Below are 21258 nucleotides of genomic sequence, written 5' to 3'. Positions count from 1 at the left end.
TATGATTCGTGAGACCTCGGTATTGGGGTAGCTAAAGGGAATATGCATACATATATGTTTATGTATATATATGGGTGAATGTGTATGTATGTATATATCTGTGTGTGTGTGTGTGTGTATATATATATATATATATGTATATATATATATATATATATATATATATATATATAGAGAGAGAGAGAGAGAGAGAGAGAGAGAGAGCGCAGACACAGGGTGAGTTGAAGGTGAAGGGAAGATATCTAAAAGAAATAGAATCAAATTGGGGGATGAGAGAGGAACATACTGAGAGAGGGAGATGGGGAGAGATAGAATGGGGTGGATTATCTCGCATAAAGGTGGCAAGAGCAAGCATTTCTGTGGGAGGAGGGTCGAGGGCGGATGAGGTGGGAATGAGTGAACATTGATTTCATCAGATTTGGCCTAAGGAGGGAATACCATACATACCCAATTGGGAATCTTACCCCACAGGAAAGAAGAGGGAAGAAGATAAAAAAATGGGGGGGATGATGGAGGGGGGCCTGATGGGGGTGGAGGTAGTCAAAAACAAACACTTTCAAAAGGGGACAGGGTCAAGGGAGAAAATTCAATAAAGGGTAATGGGTTGGGAAGGAGCAAAATATAGTTAGTCTTTCACAACATGAGTATTGTGGAAGGGTTATACATAATGATACACATGTGGCCTATGTTGAATTGCCTGACTTCTTAGGGTGGGTGGGTGGGAAGAGAAGAGGGGAGAGAATTTAAAACTCAAAGTTTTAAAAACAGATGTTCAAAAACAAACAAAAATGTTTTTGCATGCAACTAGAAAATAAGATACACAGACAATGGGGCGTAGAAATTTATCTTGCCCTACAAGAAAGGAAGGGAAAAGGGGATGGGAGGGGAGTGGGGTGACAGAGGGGAGCGCTGACTGGGGAACAGGGCAACCAGAATATACGCCATCTTGGAGTGGGTGGGAGGGTAGAAATGGGGAGAAAATTTGTAATTCAAACTCTTGTGAAAATCAATGCTGAAAACTAAATATGTTAAATAAATTTAAAAAAAATGAGATCAGTGAGTCTCAAAAAAGTTGAAGTCAGCTAGCTAGTAAATAAATGGTTGAATTGGAAGAAAAAACTAATCTAATCAACAAGCTTGTATGCCTATAGAAGGAGTTAATGGCAGACTCATGACAATATGATTGCCACTTGCAGGAAAGTGCCACACCACCATCATCAGTACATATGCTCCCACCATGGTGAACCCTTATGAGGTCAAAGAAAAATTTTTATGAAGACCTGGAAATCCTTATCATCAATGTGCCAAAGGAAGACAAGCTTATAATTCTGGGTGACTTTAATGAGAGAGTAGGCACAGTCTATGAGAAATGGCAAGAAATTCTTGGGAGGAATGGAGTCAGAGACAGCAACAGCAATGGTTACTTACTATTGAAGACTTGCACATCTCATGACCTCATCACCAACATTGTCTTCAGTTTACTTAAATGCAACAAAACTTCGAGGATGCATCCTCACAGCAAACATTGACATTTCACCACATGGGATGTAGCAGCCCCCGGTTGTCTGATCAGCCTTTTAAGGACTGTACTGCTCACCTCCTTTATGAGGAAAGGGCTAGAAAAAGTGACCTAAAATTGTCTTTTTCAACCAACCCTGGTCTGCTTATTGCAGCAGACCATGTCATTGTAAGGAGAAAAGACAGAATGTGAGAGTGACAAAGGCAATATGTCCAGAGTGTTGGACTGACCGTGGACTTAGCCTCTGCAAGTTAAATATCCACATTCAACAATGGTGGCCCCAAGGAAAGACGACTATCAGAAGACTTAGTGTCAACAGATTAGAGAGCCTCTCTAAGGGGGAACAGTTTGTTGCTAACTTGCACAGAAAGCTGAGCCCACACATGGTTGGCAACAGTGGAGCAGAAAAGGAGTGGGCAGCTTCAGAGGTTTGGTGTATAGTACTGTGTTTACTCATCTGGGCCAGAACACTCAAAAACATCAAGATTGGTTTGATAAAAATGATGGGGAAATTCAGAAGCTGCTAAATGAAAAACGAGAACTACACAGGGTTTACCAGCAAGATAGTTCGTCAGTCTCTAAGAAGGCAGCATTTAACTCCATCAAAGGTAAAGTGCAAGTGAAGCTTAGAGAGATGCAGGATTCTTGATTCAGTAAGAAGGCAGATGGAATTCAGTTTTATGCTGATAGTAACAATCCAAAGCACTTTTATGATGGCCTGAAGACTATTTATGGGCCAAAGACCTATGGAGCCTCTCAGCTACTCAGTGCTGATGGAGCCACATTGATTAGTGATAAGGACGTGATCCTGGAAAGATGGGCTAAACAGTTTCATAGTGTTCTTAATAGACCATCATCAATCAATGCTGAAGCCATTGACGATATACCTCGGATAGAAGTCATCCCCTCTTTAGCTGAATTTCCAACTGAAGAAGAGGTTTTAAATGCCATTAGGCTCCTCTCATGTGGCAAAGCACCTGGTGCCGACTCTATTCCAGCTGAGATTTACAAGGCAGGGGTTCCACAAAAACTGACTGAAATTTTCCAGGTTACATGGCAATAGGAGGTTATCCCCTAGGAGTTCAAGGATGCCTCCATTGTCCATCTCTATAAAGGGTAAGGGAAATAGAATGTCCTGTGACAATCATGGGGATTGGCGGGGGGCAGTGTCTCTCTCTTGGTCTTTGCTGGCAAGATTCTTGCCAGAGTCCTTCACCTGGAAGATCCTTATCTCTCTGAGAGCCAGTGTGGCTTCAGAAAGGGCTGAGGAACAGTCAATATGGTACTTGCTGCCTGACAATTCCAGAAGAAATGCAAGAAACAGAACAGAGGCATATATACAATATTCATTGATCTGCCTTTGATATGGTCAGTTGTGAGGGCTTGTGGAAAATTATGTCAAAATTTGGTTGCCCAGAGAAGTTTGTTAGTATTGTACATCACTTTCATGACAGCATGCTTCTCTGGGCTCTGGATAATGGACAATGCTCAAGTTTTGCACTTTCCCAGTCACCAGTGGAGTAAAGCAAGGCTGTGTGCTTGCTCTCAGTCTTTTTAGCATGATGTTTTTAGCAGTGCTGTCAGATGCCTTCAACAAGGATGAAAGCAGCATCAAGGTCAGCTACTGCACTGATGGTAAATTATTTAACTTGAAAAGGCTACAAGCCAAGACTAAAGTGGAGAGAGACTTGGTATGTGATTTTTTTTGGGTTTCAGATGATTGTGCACTCAGTACAGCCTCAGAATCTGAGAAGCAACAAAATATGGATTGATTCTCTGCTGCTTGTGCTAATTTTGACCTAACAATTAACACCAAGAAAACACAGGATCTCTCCCAGCCAGCACCAAACTATCCATATATGCAATCAATGATTATAGCAAATGGAACTCAGCAGTATATTTGCCTGGAATGTCCACATAGATAGTGAGGTTGACACAAGCATTGCCGGAACTAATTCAGTGTTCGGGGGTCTCCAAAGGAAAGTATGGGAGAGAAGAGTTATTAGGCTGCCTACCAAACTGAAGGTCCATAGAGCCATTGTGCTGACCTCATTGTTTTATGTCTGAGGAACCTAGACAGTCTACCAGTGCCATGCCAGGAAATGGAATTACTTCCTTTTGAATTGTCTTAGGAAGATTCTGAAGATTGCCTGGCAATATAAGGTACTGGACACTGAGGGTCCCCTCTTGAGCTAAACTGCCAAGCATTTAAACTCTGCTGCAGAGAGCATACCTTCAATGGGCTGTCTGTGTTGTTTGAAAACCAAACATATGCTTGCCTAAAAGACTATTTTATGGAGAACTCACACAAAGTAGGCACTCAGCTGTTGGTCAAAAGAAGTGATATAAAGACACTCTTAAGGCCTCTGAAGAACTTTGGAATAGTTGTGTGACTTGGGAGACACTGACAAGGAAATGCCTATCATGGTGTGCTGAAATCAAAGATGGTATGCTGCATGAATGAAGCAGAATTGCAGTATTTGAAGGACTGTCAGCTAAAGAGGAATTAAATTTGTTCTGCTTGGCCCCATGGAACTGAGCCAGAAGCAATGGGTAGAAGTTGCAAACAGTTTAGGATTTTCTAAGTAAAAATTTCCTAACAGAGCTATCTAATAGTGGAATGGGCCTTCTTGGTAGGTAGTGAGATTCCTCTTATTGTGGGTCTTCAAGCAAAAGCTGAAAAATCTCCTTGACGGGTGTGATGTGGAAGGGATTCTTGTTTAGGCAGAAGTTGAATCAGGATGATCCATGTGGTCCTTCAAACTCTGGTATTTTATGAATCTAAAAATTATCTAAATCTAAATATAATTTTTTTCCTGGACTAAGATACTCTATTGGTCTAGTCAGAGGACAAGGCTTATTCTTATTCTTTTGTTTTAGCAATTAGAATCATTAGCTGCTTTAAAGAAATTAATCAAAAATTTGTTGATTTTGTCTCACAGATGAAAAGCTCCAAAAATTATAATAAAAATAGAAAGTACAGTTTTAGAAAAAATAAAAGGTATGTATTAAAAATATAAAGATATTATAAAGAATTTGAAAAATACATGCACAAAACTACCTCTTTTATATTTTTCATTCTGTTTGCTATTGTAGTGAAACTTGTTTATAATATTTTCTAAATAGAAAATAAATGAAATAATGACAAACAGATTGATAACAGTCTTAGAAATGTATAGGAAGTATGGGCAACTCTCTGTTTGTACACATATATTACAGCAGGATTTTAAAAAATAAATGTCAAGCGTGGGAAAATGCAAATCACGTGGCTCAGAGCAGGTTGCATTCTACAAACGGGGAATACAGCCTTGAAACAGGCCTTGAAGAATTCATGAGCTCCCCTGCTTCTGCCAAGGTGGGTCTCTAGGTACCAGACTTAGAGGAGAGAACTGAGGGCTTGGGTTGTGTCTTTGTTCAGGTACTGGTCACATTCTACCTGCAGTTGCAGCCCCAGCTGGGGCTTATCGGCCACATCCTGATTTTTCAGGCAGCAGAAGCAATAGTAGCAGCAGCAGCAGCAGAATGTTCTCTCCTACATTACGCCTCAAGCCCCCAGGATCCCTGGGAATTATTCCGGGAAGCCCCTAGTGCGTAGAGCAGAGCCACTCCGAGCTTCTGGAGGAAGCCTCCAGCAATCTTTGCAGGCTCCAGACTGGCCTGAAGGAGAGCCAGTAGGGTTAGAGCTGAAGCCCTTTGTCATTTCCACATTGTCATCATCTACTCTACTGAGACAGAGCTTTGTATGGATAAGTACAAACAAATAAGAACAGGGCCTTCTCCTAAACAAATTGTGTCTTCAAGATATTCCTAATGAAACAATTCAGAAAAGGTATGGAGGGGGATGGACAATTTTCATAATGTATAATTATAATTAAATATACATGAATCTTAATTGTTTGATTATTGCTTAATATGCTTGATTATTTGAGAGAAATGTCATTCTTTTTACAGGAAAGAATTCTTCAAATATTCTTTTGAAATAGTCTGTTCAGATGATGCGTTATTAAAGGAGAACAGAGGTATGTAAAAATTTATAATGGCCTTAGTTCTGTTACTTAAATTTCATTTCACAAGATCAGTATCCACATCTTTGGAGGAAAAAAAATAACTTTTCCACAAGCAATATTTTACATACCCATTTGATCCACCCCTCACTGCCTAGGCACAATGCTAATGTCTGCTAGGTCTTATAGGTCCAGTCATTAATAGACTATTCATTATTTTGACCACTGGCTTTGGAAAAGGTCCTGGGTTATAATCATATTTTAACTTTCACTCTCTTTTTTATCTTGGAATTATGTATCAGTGCTTTTCTTTTGTTTTTAGGTTTCTTAACTTGAATTTTATTTTTCTTATATTGACAAATATTGGAATGGGTGGTTTGGGTTTGTTTGTTTTGGCTTAGAATTAACAACCAGTTTATAAGAACTTGACAAGAGCATCCCGAGAAGGGAATACCAGCCAAAGTCAGGGATTGTGAGATTGCAGGATTTAGAGCTGAAAGGGCTTTTAGCAGTCATCAAGACAGGGTGCAGACCCAAACTGGGGTCTCTGACCAAGGACCTTCAGAATAGCTAACCTTGGGTCAACACAGCCCTTTTTGCTAAACCAAAGGGGCAAAATTGGGCTAACAGGAAAACACACCTGAAACAACAACAACAGCTGATATTTATACAATTGTTGAAGTTTATGCAAAGGGTGTAAACTCATTTGGTCATCATCCTAAGTCTGTGAGGAAGCACAAGTCTTATTTCCCATTGGATAAACAAAGAGAGGAGCCTGGTCACATGGCCAGGAAGCAGAGAGTCGAAGAGGAATGTAACACAGTTTGGCTGGATTAATTGGTAAAAGCTGGAGTGCTATGACATCAGTGCTGTTGGTTAAAGAGCAAAATGGAGCACCGGAACCCTTCGGAAGCCATTCCCCTCCCCCACACTTAGGCAGTCTGAGAAGGCAAACAAGTGGGACTTAGGGCTTTTAAGCTATGAAAGCCTTAGAAGTTGTTGGTTTTTTGGAACAGTTAATTTATGTACTTGTCCTCAATTAATTTTCAATTCAGCTGTCATCCATTAAGTGCTTAGTATCTGCAAGGAACATTGTGAAGTGACGGGATACAAAGACAGACTGAAATGGCCCCTGCCTTCAAGGAGCTTCCGTTATAGTGGGAGCTAAGGAGTAAAATGCCAGCGTGTGTTTACACAGATGAGGAAATGAAAGTATAAATAAAGGAGAGACAATATAATTTGAGGGAGAGGAAAACATTAACATATGGGGAAATCAGGAAAAGCATGAAGAAAGGGACCTTGAAAAAAGCAGGAATTCCAAGAGGCAGAGATGGGGAGGGGTAGGGCTGGAAAGAGGAGGGGGAGAAAGAGAATGAAGAGAAGTTTTCAGGGCCAGTGCCCTGAGGAGATATCACCAGGAGCAGCCAGGAGACCAGCTTGGATGGAAGGCAGAAGGGATGAAGGGAAGTATTGTGAAGTAAGTCTGCCGAGGTAGGCTGGGTCCAGAAGGATCTTAAATATCAAACAAAGAATTTCACATTTTATTCTGGAGACAGTAGGGAACTACTGAACTCAATCTGGAGAATGCCATATTTAGACCTGTGCTTTAGGGAAATTATTTTGGCAATTTTGAAGCTGTTTGGGGTTTTGAAGCTGAGAATGACAGGGTACAAGGTAGAGTTACCTGGAATGAATTCACGCACTTAAGCCTGCTTTCAGGCAAGTGGCAAGATTTATTGTAACACCAGTAGTAGTGGGTGAAGTTCCTTTGGGGAACTTGCAACTACATGGGGGTGAATTTAAAGCTTATATAGAAAAGGGGCAGGGAAAGGAATGTGCAAAGTGTCCACGTGTCTTTGGGAGCAGGTGTCAGTGATGCGACGAATGGGAAAATTCAGAGGGTCTATAGAGACACCTTTGTTGACATCAGACACTGAGGGAAAAAAGACAGTTTTTGTTTAACTGCCAAAGGCATGGACCTTGGGGATCTGGCACCAAAAAGAGAGTTCTTGGGTCAGTATTCCTGTGTCTTGTTCTGATAAAGAAATTACAGAGTTAGGCCTGCAAGTGTTTTGCAACAAGGGAAAACTTTCTCACAGGGCAGGGGCCTAGTGAGAGATTAGGAGGCTTCTGGAGACATCATGATCTTAGGGCTGTGGTACCAGCACAAGCACCCCATAACTGTCATGGCTACTTTGCTACTTTAGGGAAGGAGTGATGAGAGTTTGACCCAGGGAGGAAATCAGTGGGAGGAGAGAGAGAGGAGGAGAGATGCTTGATGATATCTATGTGATAAAAGAAAGGGAAGGATTGATGGTTACTCTGAAGTTGTGAACCTGAGTAAATGGAAGGATGGGAGAACCTTAAAAAGAAATCTAGGAGATGGAAGGGTAGGTATAGAGGGAAGATAACAAATTCCATTTTGGACATGCTGAATTTGAGGTATGGGACACCCAGGCAAAGATATGCAGAAAGAAGTTGGTGATACAGGAGCTACAGATAAGTCAGGTATGTACATGATAGGAGGCATCTGTGTAGAGATGATAATTGAATCCATGGGAATCAGTCTGCCAGTCAACAAGGATTTATTAAGCATTTACTATGTGCCATTAAAATGTAAGTTCCTTCAGGGCAGAAACTGTTTTTCTTTCTGTTTGTATTTGTATCCCCAATGGCACATAGTAAGTTTATTGATAAATAAATGTTTGTCAACTTGTTGAAGACTTTTTTTAGAAAGTTCTTTAGGTCATCTTTTTATTAACACAACCAATAGCCTCTTTGCATTGGGAGAAAATTGTGCCTTTAATCATTTAAAGAAAATTGAGTTAAAAATTTTTTATAGCTATTCATTGAAAAAGTTCAGAAGACTGATTTATGAGAGAAATAGTGAGTTGTTTCTTTTCAAAAATGAAGTAGAAATACTGCTACCACCAACAGAGTATCCTGATTTATTTTACTTAGGTTGATTTCAAAAGGCCAGATATGGATTTTCACTAGGAGATCCTTTTTACCTTCAGAGAGTAATAGAGCTACTATAATGCTACCATTTTACACTTCACAATAAATTGAAACAAGTCAGTGAAACTACAGGATAATCAGTATTGATGGGAGATGATTGGGCACACAATCAACAAAGGCGTTCATTCTTTTTCTATGCCCAGAGGCTATCATTGACCAATTTTGCTAGCCCAGTCTGTGGATCATTGGCAATAATAACATATATTCTTTGGGGATTATTTTGAGCTCTATCAACTGAGGGAGTATTGCAAGAAGTCAGAGAAGAAATGGTCCCATTGCTGTGGAAGCAGTATCTTGTCTCTGTTGATTTGGTGTTACCAATATTGATTCATCATTTAATTCATGACCTGGTGGGTTTTTGTATGACCAAAAATATATATATATGTGTGTGTGTGTGTGTGTGTGTGTGTATGTTTTCGTTGTTTATATCTAACAGAAGTAATCCAAAATGCATTTATCAATGCAGTTGAATTCACTATCATTACTAATTTGACTGTTGCTTTTCTAATCTTGGAAATGTGAAAATGTACGTATCAGCATCTTTGTTTTCTTTCTTCAGCATTTCAAGGACTTACAGTTTCATTGGTATGGGAACTCCCCCAACACAGCTTACAAAACTCTATGATTAATCTATGATCCTCAAGAATTATCATTTTGGACACACCTTATGGCCAACCTAGTGATGAGCTTCTCCAGATTCAGCTGGGCTGGTCTTCCAATAGTAGACACACAGTGTACATACTATAAGAACACAGAGTTCTTTCACTCATTGTATTCAGACTTGAAGCTTTATAGGATCTTCCTCAGCTAGTGATCTATACTACAGCCTTTTGTAATGTTAATTAAGTTGGGACTTTTTTTTTCCATTTTAGAATGCTAAATTAATTGTCTTTGATTGAGCCTTACTAGGTGCAAAGCCCCAGCCCCAAACCCCTAATTACTAGGTGCTAAGCCCATGTGGGCATGAAGCCTTCAGGTTCCTAAGGGGAGTTGCTAAGGCAAGAGCCAATAGTAGGCACCTAAGTTCTGGTCATTCAGATGACATTTGATGATGTCCAAGGACTGTATAAAAAGAGAGAACAGAAGTGTTTGCTTGAGGCTCTCACTCCTGGAGGAGTGTTGGCATGGGACTCTGGGCAGCTACTCTAAGAGCCTCCCAGCTCGTCAACCCAGATGTTGATGGTTTCTTGGTAACTATGAATTATGACTTGGTCTGTTTATATCGTATATGTTTGTAACTTGTTTGCATTTGCTCTGAAGTTCAGGTTGCTGGCTCTTCCTCCTGAACTAAGTGAGTTTATATGTATGTGTGGGATCAAAGTAAGATTGTTAACCCCTTTACATTACTTTCTTTAGTAAAGCAGATCAAAAGAACTTGTGCTGGCAGTGTCTTGTTGTTGGGCTTGTGTTGGTCTTTCACCCCCACAACAGCTGCTAGCTGAATTGTTGCAACACCTTTGAGAGCAAACCAATCAAAAAACATTCATTAAGAACCTGCTTTGTGCTAGGCACTGTGCTAAGCACTGGGATATAAAAAAGAGGCAAAAGACAGTCCCTGCCCTCAGGGAGCCTACAGTCTAATGAGGGAGATAGTATGCAAACAAATACATACAAAGCAAGCTATATATAACATAAATAGGAAATAATAACAGAGGGAAGGCACAATAATTTAGAGACTTTGGGAAAGGCTTCTAGTAAAATATGATATTTTTGATGGGACTTAAAGCCAAGGAAATCACTAGGTGGAATTGAAGAGTGAGACTCTTGGGTGGGTGGGGGGCAGCCAGAGAAAATGCCTGGAGTGAAGGGATGGAGTATCTTGTTTATGGAACAGCCAGGAGGCTGGAAATGTGTGTGTGTTGGGGAGGAGGGCAGCTTATGAGGGGCTTTGAATTCCAAGCAGCATTTTGCATTTGATTATGGAGGCAATAGGGAGCCATTAGAGTTTACTGGATAGGGAGTGACATGATTGGACCTGTGTTTTAGGAAAATAACTTTAGTGGCTGAATGCGGGATGGATTGGAACCAAACGTCCCTTCCATACCACAGTGAGGTGTCATCAGCTAAATACTGTAGTGAAGGTCTTGTCTGCAGTAGTCCCCAATCTGCCTTATGAACACTGCATTAGGAGATCTTATCATGAAGTCCTACAAACTAGGAACACAAAGTATGAAGACAAGTAGATTTTATGTATAAACGAGTGTTCAGACTTTCCCTTGAGGGCTGAAGAAAAAGTCTGAAAACTTACTGTGAATTAGAGAAATCGTAGTCTTAGTCAGACATAATTTTCTTGTCACCCTGGAATGGAATGAAACTACCACTAACTCTGAGACAGGAGCAGAACTCTGCCCACTGGGACTTTTTGAACTAGACTACAGCCAGAGATGTGCCTTTTCTTTCAATATTTTCAAGAGCTCTGTGGAGTTGGAGCTGGGATGGAGGAGCAAGCAAGTTAGCCAGATGGGAAGAACACACCTGTTCTGAATGGGGATTGAGACTAGGGTGTTAAAGTGGCAGCCTGAGAAATCAGGCTGCATCTACCTATCCAGACCCCTGAGGTGTAGTGTGACTGACCTGTTGCTTTCGAAGAGTATGGGGAAAAATGCTCCAATGCTTTGCCCCTTCCCTTGCCTCTACTTCTACCTATTGACAGCAGGCATTCACTCCAAAGGTTTTCTGTAAGTTTGTTCTTTTAACTCCTCTCTTAATTTGCATCTTTGAAAGAGTCTTACCCTTGACACAGAACTGTGAGAGCTCCTAGCTTCTTTGTGATATATATCTCTGTGTTAATTGCATGCAAGGGTGAGGGCAATGGAAGATGCCAGTGACTAGGTAGGAAGATGCAGAATTAAGACAGGATAAGGATTTGAACATAGGCCTGAAATAACCAGGATACTTGGATGCAATATGCAACGTAGAGAGAATTTTAAGGATTTTTATTAATAATATTTTATAGGCTTCTCAAAAAGTAGAATTAAAACTGTATCCAGGGTTTTCCGTCTACTCTCCAGGCTAAAAATCATAAGTGAAATGGACAGGGCAGGGCAATATTTCTGGAAATAACCTGTTCATTGTTTTCCTTTTTTCAAAAAATGGGAACTGGTTTTAAGAAATATTTCACCAAAACCTTTATTTCAAACTGACACATTCAAAATTTAAGGAAGTTTTCTGCATAGAACCTTTTGTTAGCTATCATTAGAACATATCCAGGAAAATTCAGATTTTGAGCTATTTCTTTTCACTCTCTATAATGCCTTATATATAGTTGCCACATAAGAAACATATGGTGATTAATAATGTAAGCTTTTAGTGAAAATAGAATAATCTTATTTGAAAAATTTTCCTTTATAGACATAATGAGAATTTAAATGCCATATTTTAGAAAAAATTATTTTTCAGAGTAGACAACCAAGAAAGAAAAGTTTTATGCCTTCGAATCACTGTATGTATACACACACAATAAACAGATACACACACAAACATAACATCTTCAAGTAACTAGATATAATAAAAAAAAACTTCTGTGAAAAGAAAGATAAAGAAAACCACAGAGAAAAACTTGGAACACTAAACCAGATACATTATAATTAGCATCACATAAATAGCCATACCCTATAATTCATATATTCTGTCTCACCTATGTGCAGTTCCCTAGGCCATCCCCAATGCCTAGAAAACATACCCCACTCATTTATAATAATTTACTTTTTTTTAAACTTATTTTCTTTTGCTTTTCCAGTAATTATTTTCTCTCTTGCCTACCTTGCCTCCAAGAAAATTTAAGAAAACGAAAACTTGTAACAATATACATAGTTAAGCAAAACAAATTACTACATTGATCACGTCCAAAAATATATACTGCATTATGGTCTTGGGTCTTTCCCCTTTCTGTCAGGGGACAACGGCAGACTTCATCATCAGTCTTCCGGACTATATTTGCTCACTTCATTGAAAAGAGGTGCTAAGTCTTTCAAAGTTGCTCATCTTTACACAGTTATTGTGTGTTATTTCCCCAACTTTCACCTCATTTTAAATTAATTGACACAAGTCTTTCCAGCTTTGTCTGAAACCAACTTTCTGCTCATTTCTTACAGAGTAGTTATATATGTTTAGCCATTCCCCAATTGATCAAAATCTTCTTACTTTCCAGTATGTTGCCACTACATGGAACTGCTGTAATTACTTTTGTACATATGGGTTTTGTACATATGGGTTTGTACAAAGGTTTCTCTAACCTTTTTGGTGTCTAAGTCTAGTGGTGGTGTTTGTGAGTCAAATGGTACGCACAATTTAGACTTTTGGGTAATAGATTGCTTTCCAGAATAGCTGGACCAATTCACAGCTCCACCAACAGTGACCAATTTCACTAAGCCCTTCTAACAGTTCTCATGCATTTTCATTGGCTATCTACCATTCCTTGAATTCTCTCCCTCCTCATCTCTGTCTCCTGGCTTCTCTGATTTCCTTCAAGTCTCAGTTAAATTTAAAAGAATTTTAAAAGAAGACTTTCCTATCCCTCTTAATGATAGTAATTTTATTCTGTTAATGATCTCCATTTTATTCTGACTTTGTCTTGTTTTGTACATTGTTCGCATGTGGTCTTTCACATTAGCTCATGAACTTTGAAAACAGAGGGTTTTTTTTTAGTCTTTCTATCTGCAGTATTTAGTACAGTGCTCAGCACATAGGAGGTTCTCAAATGCCTATGGATTTGTTAATTTGCCATCTTTGACCATCTATTGGATGTACAATAGAACCTCAGAATTGTTTAATTTTCATTTTGATGAAGCATTTATTAAACACACATGTGCCAGGCACTGCATTGTTTCCACAATACTTGAATTGTCTCTTTCTGGCTGCTTGCAATATTTTCTCCTTGACCTGGGAACTCTGGAATTTGGCAACAATATTCCTTGGAGTTTTATTTTTGGGATCTCTTTCCAGAGGTAATTGGTGTATTCTTTCAATTTCTGTTTTACCCTCTGGTTTTAGAATATCAAGGCAGTTTTCCTTGATAATTTCTTAAAAGTTGATGCCTAGGCCCTTTTTTTTTGATCATGGCTTTCAGGTAGTCCAATAATTTTAAAATTATCTCTCCTGGATCTATTTTCCAGGTCAATGTTTCTCCTAGAAGTCTCATTTCCTTTCCAAATTCTTTCCTCTGGAAAGATCCATTTAATTATGATTTTTTTACATTATTAACATTATCTCTCCCAGGAATTTTAGTTGACCTTCTGTATAAGTTGTCCTTTTCTTTGAGACTTTGTTATTATTATTGCTATTACATGTATACATACATGTATATCTACAAGTGTATATACTTTTGCAGTGTATATAAGGAATTGGCATAAAGGAAAAGTAAACTGACAATTGTCTTCTAATTAAACTATTAGTAAAGACTTTTGTCTGGAAACATCTCATGCTTACATTTTTTGTTCCTAACAGACATGCCTTGCTCACTTTAATTTCTATCTTGTGTATACTTTAAACTATTCTACCAAAAAAAACCCCCAACTTTGCTAAACTTCCAATGTACAGAAAATAATAGGAAGCGATATGTTAGTTTTTTGTTACCAAAGGGGATGATGGTGAGGGAAGGGTCTTTGGGCCCTGCCTTTAGAACCATGGTGTCTTTTAGAAGAGCTTCTCATATATCTGGTCTGCCACTGTTGGAGGCACCAGTCCACATATGGCCTCCTCTCCCCAGTCTGTGTACTGTATCTATCAGCATGATAATGATTTGTTATTTATTTCAGGGATTCAAGAGTACTAGTGATATGTGAGATATTCTCTAAGTCATACTGTATGAGTGAGTTATAGATTTTGATCTTAGAATGGGTAAAGAATTCACAGATTTCTTAGCTTACTTATTCAATTACAGTTTAGAACCTTTTACCCAGATTTCATCCTTTTATTCACCTATTATTGATAAGAACTCTGAGGCACCAAGAATCGGGTGATTTGTTCAGGATTATAGAGCCAGGATTCTCCTGTACAATCCAGAATTCCCTCTATATTACTAAGTCCCCTAGCTTTCCCAGTTTCCTTTTTCCCATGTTTCTCTTGTAATAGGCTCCGCCTGCCCCCCCCCCCCCCATCTGCTGGCTGTAGTTGTTCCAAAGGTACTTTATAATCATTTACAATGCTTGTCTCCACATGGCGAGACTATCATGTACTTTGATGAGGAATTGTAGGCAACTCCCTTATAAAGACTATTTATTTTATACCCACTAGATACTATATATATATATATATATATGTATATGTATATATATATGTGTGTATATATATATATATATATATATATATATATATATAAAAGCAACAAGAAGTGTTTCTTTTTTATCTTTTATCTTTACTTTGGTTGATTTGAAAAAAAATGAAATACATTAAATTAACTCAGAGTAACACTTAAACTCTACTACTGGTGTTTTCTCAGTTGTTTGTGAGACAGAGGACATACTAAAAGATCTTGAACAAATGCTGCAGGAAGCAGGAGAACCCGTGAAGTCCTTTGGGGAGACAGATGCACATGGAGATGAAATACATGCAGAAGGAAAGGTATTTGTGACCCTTCATATTGTTGCTTCTTGCAGAATAGTCTCTTCAAACATTCTTCACAGGAGCAGAATTGTTCTTGCTGAGAGCTTCCAGGTTGAACATCATTTTATACACAATAAAAATTTATCTTGAATGTGGAGAGTCAAAGGTTCCTGTGACCTTTAGTTGAATAATCAAATGATCATAAGATTCAGAGATAAAAGAGGCCTTGGAGCTCATCTAGGTCACATTTCATTTTATTTTCTTTTAAAAGTTTGTATAGACATATTTTCTTTTTAAAGGACTTTTTTTATATTATATTTTTTATATATTATATATTTTATATATTTATATATATAAATTTATATATTTTTTATAAATTATATATTATATTTTTTAATATCTGGGTCCCCTTACCTATGGAAGCTAGAGGCATCCCTTTAATGAATGGGAAACGAAAAAAAAATCAGTTCAGAAAAAAACAACAACTAGAACTTTTACAGAGTCTGCGTGTTCCATATAGACAGTCACCCACCTCTACATAAAATGGTAGGAATTGCATTTTCTTATCTCTACCCGGGGGCCATGCTTTAACTCTTCCATTTTAGAGATGAAGAAACTGAGGTTCAGAGAGGTTAAGGGACTTGTCCAAGGTCACAGGGCTGTAAGTGTCAGAAGCAGCAGGAAGGATGGAACCTGGCTCAAGTGGAGAGTAGCCTAGGGATCTAAAAGATGTTTGGTCAGAGAAGTAGGAATGAACCATGGCATAGAAGTTCTCCTACTCCTTTGAACAATTAGGAACTTATCCGAGTATTTGTTTTTGTCTCTCTTCTTATTCTTCCCATATTTCTCCCTTTTATCAACCGTTTATGTACAGAGCTACTTTAGTAACTAGATAAGGGGTTTTTTGTAGATATAGTTTTCCTGGCCTTTATTAAAGCATTTGACAAAGTCCCTTGTGCTATTCTTGTGGACAGGATGGAATGATTTGGCCTAGATTGGTACTGTAATATATTTAGATAGATATGGAACTAGAATTGGTTGAATTGTTGGACCCAAAGAGTAATCAATTTTGTCAACTTGTAAGGAAGAAGATCTTTAGTGAGTGATCCAAGAGTAAGTTTCTTCACTGAGTGTTCCCTCTAGGAATGTTATCACAGATCAACTCCTTCCTCCCTCTCCCAAAAAAGAAAAATTGATGTTTTAGATAGAGGAATAGATGGCATTCTTATCACATTTGTAGATGATGCCAGTGTAGAAGGGATAGCTAACAGATGGGATGACAAAGATCTTGAATGGCTAGATTAAGACACTGAATCTAAAATATGAAACTTTAGAGGGAGAAATATAAAGGTGATATGCAGGTTTAAAAAATCACCATGAATGTGAGATAAAAGATGCATGGCTAGATAAATTTGTCTTAAGTAAAGCACAGCATATTCAGTGGTTTTAAGAAATTAATGCAGCTTTTAAAAGCAGGTTTAACATGACCAGAGACTAGGTTAGACAAAGGGAAAATAGCTTTTTGAAAATAAACAGTCCAGAAAACACTAAGATTATCATTTTCAAAGCATACTTAGTCTCTGAGAATGCCCTGTTTGGGATATTTTGGGTTCTAAAGTTTAGTCATTGTTAAAACAGGTCTGACTCAGGCAAGCACCCTGTTAGTTCAGATTTGATATGGGATGGAATGAGGCTCTAATAGGTCATTGAGTGTTTCAAAAAGGAAGTTTCTTGGCTGTAGCATAGAAAGGATCTTCAACAAGGATACAGTGTTATTTGTTTCCTGGCTTTCACATGGCAGCGTGTCTGATCCACAGGGCAGGACATGATGATTCACACAGGCTTGGGCCATTCACCAAGTTTGAGGGGCCCAGAATCACATAGGTGAGCCTTAGGTGACCAGGAAGCCATGTCAGCATGGCAAGATCCTATTAGAAAACTGTATAAAGGGAAGCATGGAACAACTGAAGTTCGAGGAATAACTTTGTTACCTTTTAGAGAACACTAGCCTAATCTGTGTTGGGGTGGAAGAAAAAGAGGGGGAACCCTGGTAGATAAATTTTGGTCCTATCATCTTGATGCTTCCACTATTTGTTTCTTCTTTGAGGTTTGAATGTTTAAAACCACAGATTACTCTCAATGATTTTCCCTATGGAGGGAAACAATAGCATGTATGATTTCAGGAACCTCCCTCCCTCCACTAAAGCACACATATACACGTGCACACACACACACACACACATACACACACATAAAGACCCAACAAGTAATCAAAGCTCCATTATATTTGGGAATATATTATTTTATCTTCAAAATGCAGATTAGAATTCCTGTTTTTGTTGTTCTTGGGCTAATTGTTTGCATTTCTTAAGCAGCAAGACAGGAATAGTGAAATGTTCTAGAATTAATAAATAGACAGAAACTTAACCTGGATAGTCCACTAAGTGGACAGTTCACACAAAGATATTTGAAAATGGATCCTGTAATAATTTAAACTAAAAAAGGCAGCTTGGTGAAGTGGGAAGAGCAGTGGACCGGAATTCAGAGGTTCCAGTTAAACTTTACTACTTAGTATCTTAGGTCATTCAACTTATCCAAATTTTCATTTCTTCATCTGTACACTTAGGGATAACAATATCTGCCTTACCTTACAGAGTTGTTGCAAGGATTAACTGAGATACTGTTTGAACAAATGTGTAAAAAATCTGAAATGTATTGTTGCTAATATGTTAGTGATAATATAATGCCTACTCTTTGATTTGTACAAAAATCTTTGTGAGGGACATGTATATATGAATCAAAGGTATCCTCAATAAGTATTTTCACAGGAAACAAGTCAGCTTTCACAAACAATATTCAATAATGGACCACATCTTTACTGTTTCACAGTTAACTGAAAGATGTGGAGAATAAAGGATCTCATTGTGTTTATTGTTGGTTGATCATGAAAAAGCATTTGCTTTGGAAGAACAAAACCCTGTCTTGTAGACTCTTTTGCAAAAGGAACTTCCATACATCAAAATCATTCAAGATTCCTTGGAAGACAGAACATCAGAAATGACCTTGTTAATAACTCTCTGATAGTAAATATCTGGCGGAATTCCAGCCCAGAGTCCAAATGGAAGATCGATTCAGAATGGACAGTGATAGTCTTCAAGTATTCCTGTTTGTGACTTTCATCAAGCCCTAGAACTTTGCAGAGCTTCCTGGAAGAACTCTGCAATTCACTTATATGAGAAAGGCCAAATGGATGAAGAATGTTAGTTGCCCAGATTTCAATATGCATTTGGATGGATTTGCTACAGTTGGGCCTTCAGTGTGGATGTCTGGGAAAGCTAGTAAAAATAGACAATAAGCTGGACCCAGAGTTGAACACGGTGAGTAAGAGGGTTAGCTAGACGGCCTTTGGGAAATAACAAAGCTCTTCACTGATCCCAAGCTTCCCCTGAGAGCAAAGGCCTATCTTTTTAATTCTGACATCCTGCCAAAATTATGCTTTGGCATTGAGGCATGGAGCAACACTCTGTCTGGAGAATTATAAATGCTTATTACACAGAAGGCAATAAAGAAATGATGATGTGTCCAAGTGGGCTGTAACATAACCAATGAGGAACTCAGAAGAGCACAAATAAAGAATCTTATCCAGGAATTCTAGGACAAGAAGAGAAGACGGGCTGGTCACATGGAAGAGATGAGAGATGGCAAGTGAATGACCAGACTACTCCTCTGGTAACCACATGCGGTCAGGAGGAAGTGAGAAAGACCTCTAAAACCAGGTGGACTTTGATGCCGATGACTTGGGAAAATGTGCACAAGAATTGTACAGGATGGAGTATATGAGTGGGTCTGAATCATTTTTGTTGGAAAGAACTATGAAAACAATGAAATCACAGATCCATGAGAGGACTTTAATATTAGTAAAACATGAATTTTTGATACCCAAAAGTACTGATCTAAATTGCAAATAGTTTTTTTGTATTCTTTTTCTGAGTCAGCCTCTACAGGCACCTGAAAGATACCCAATCACAAACATTAAGTGCTTACAGTGTTCTAGCATTATCTTAGGCTCTATGAAATGAAACAATTCTTTCCTTTGACAAGATTACATTCTTTTGGGGAAAACAACTGGTACATGTATAAGGATATACAAAGTAAGTCCAAGGTAATATGAAGGTAAGACATTAGCACTCCCAAAGATGGCAGGTTAAGCCTTGAGCTTCTCTTCAGGGGTGTGAGTGCATCCCAGGCATGGGGCACAGCCAGTGCAAAGGCCAGAGGTGGGAGATGGGGTGTTCTATGTCAGGTGCAACAACAAGAACAGTCTGAAGCGTGTGTAAAGGGGAGTGATACAAAAAGAGCCTGGAAAGGTAGTTGGGGACCAATTTGTGAAGGGCTTGAAATGCCAAACAGAGGAGTTTGCATTTGTTGCTATAAGGTAATAGGGAGCCTCTTGGGCTTATTGAGTAGCAGAGTAGCATGGTAAGACATGTTCTTTAGGAAAATGACTTTGGCAGCTGTGTCAATAATGGACTAGAGGAGGGAGAACTGAAGTTGATGAAGAGAGAGAGAGGGAAGGTGGGAGCAGAGGAAGAGACAGAGACAGAGAGACAGACAGTGACAGAAAGGAGGGAGAAGGGAAGAAAGGAGAAGAGTGAGAGAAGAGACGAACAGAGAAAATGGAAAATAGTCACTAGGACAATGCCTCAGCATTTGATGTTAACATCCCACAAATGTTTTTCCCTTAATGCTTCTCCAGGCCACATCAAGACCATTATTAGTCTTTAACCCCAGCCACTAAAAGAGGCTGTATGGTGACAAGAAGTTTTTTCTTTACTAGTGATGGCTTTAAAATTATTCACACTAATCTAAAAGAGAAGTCTTCAAGGTCATTCATGACATTGTTTACAAAGATAAAACCAAGGTGAAAAATTCTTATGATAAAAACACCTCACATTTCTAATATACCCTATTGAAATATTAGAGTTGAGACAAAGGCAACTCTCACATTATTGGCGTTTGCCATTAACATCTGAGAAGCTTTAGCCTGTGTCTCTGAGGCTCTGTGGCATGGTGGGGGGGGTGAATCTGTGATCTGACCCCAAGTATGACCCTGATGACTAAGGGCTTCCTCCCAGCACTTTCTCAGCTTGGGTTTTGAGGCTCGCACACTTCTTCATCCCCCAAACAACAACAGCAGCAGTTCATATCTCCATAGCTCTTCATTGTGCTTCATAAACTGTGAAGCATGTTCTATAAATGTTACTGCTGTTCTTTCTCACTGCCCCCCTGTGCAGGGTTTTTATCCCCATTTTCCAGCCCTGATACTAAGCCTCTAAAAGTTTACATGATTTCCTTAGTTAAAGTTCTATCTTCCCAGATCACAGGGTTTTCTCCCACAGTCCACAATGTTATGTTGGATTTTTTCCCCACCTAGTTGGCAGGGCATGGTTTAAGTCTAGGGAAGCTTTGTGTGGGGCTTGTGAACTGTGTATGCTGTTATTCTCTTCAGGTATCTCTGTGCAACACCGAAGCTTCAGAAGAAATCCTATGTGAAAACCAGTGCGAAGAGGATGGTCTTATAATTGATGGAGTGCTCTTCAGAACTGGAGAATGTATTGAGAGTATAACTGACAAGTTCAAAGAAATAGATGCTTTGATGTCTGAGTTTTAGACTAGCATGTAAGTGACTAAAATGACCTATTCAAGCAGCTATCCATTTTCAGATGACACAGGTATTTAAAATATAAGGTCCAGGAAGCAAAAGCAGTACAGAAATGATACATTTATTCATTTAAAATTTATTACTTAACTATGGCAATCAAATGATGTCCATGTGAGTACTTAAGACAAAAGTAAATAAAAATTTAACATTTACCTCTGTTTTGATCTGTTCTCATATGTTTAAATATTTAACATAAAACTGCTTAAAATAACAAATATTACAATTACAAATGGGAATAATGGACATTCATAGAGTACCTTAAAATTTGCTAAGTGCTTTCCAGACATTAGCTCACTTAGGTCCCTCAAAAACCCTGTGAGGCAGGTATTGATATTATTCTCCCCATTTTACAGATGATAAAACTGAGGCTCAGATAGAGTAAGCTACTGCTCATGGTCACAGAGCTCAGGGGTATCAGAAGTAGAATTGACCCACATGTCTTTGTTACTATG

The 21258-nt window shown here is 38.7% G+C and overlaps 1 protein-coding gene across 1 annotated transcript in view; it reads left to right on the top strand.

Annotated features, from left to right (window-relative positions):
- The window catches only part of ZCWPW2 (zinc finger CW-type and PWWP domain containing 2), a gene marked incomplete at its 5' end in the record, with an annotated part of 102701 nt that extends 81743 nt beyond the window's left edge, over positions 1-20958 (top strand). The window contains 4 exon segments of the mRNA XM_036760480.1: positions 5471-5490; positions 5492-5538; positions 14981-15102; positions 20594-20958. Coding sequence (XP_036616375.1) covers positions 5471-5490; positions 5492-5538; positions 14981-15102; positions 20594-20755 — 351 coding nt within the window.
- Positions 20959-21258: the final 300 nt, after the last annotated feature.

The sequence above is a fragment of the Trichosurus vulpecula genome, chromosome 5 (assembly GCF_011100635.1).
Source record: "Trichosurus vulpecula isolate mTriVul1 chromosome 5, mTriVul1.pri, whole genome shotgun sequence".
In the NCBI taxonomy this organism is placed as follows: Eukaryota; Metazoa; Chordata; class Mammalia; order Diprotodontia; family Phalangeridae; genus Trichosurus; species Trichosurus vulpecula.
Note: the sequence above shows the minus strand (reverse complement) of the source record. Positions and strands in the feature narration are given on the sequence as shown.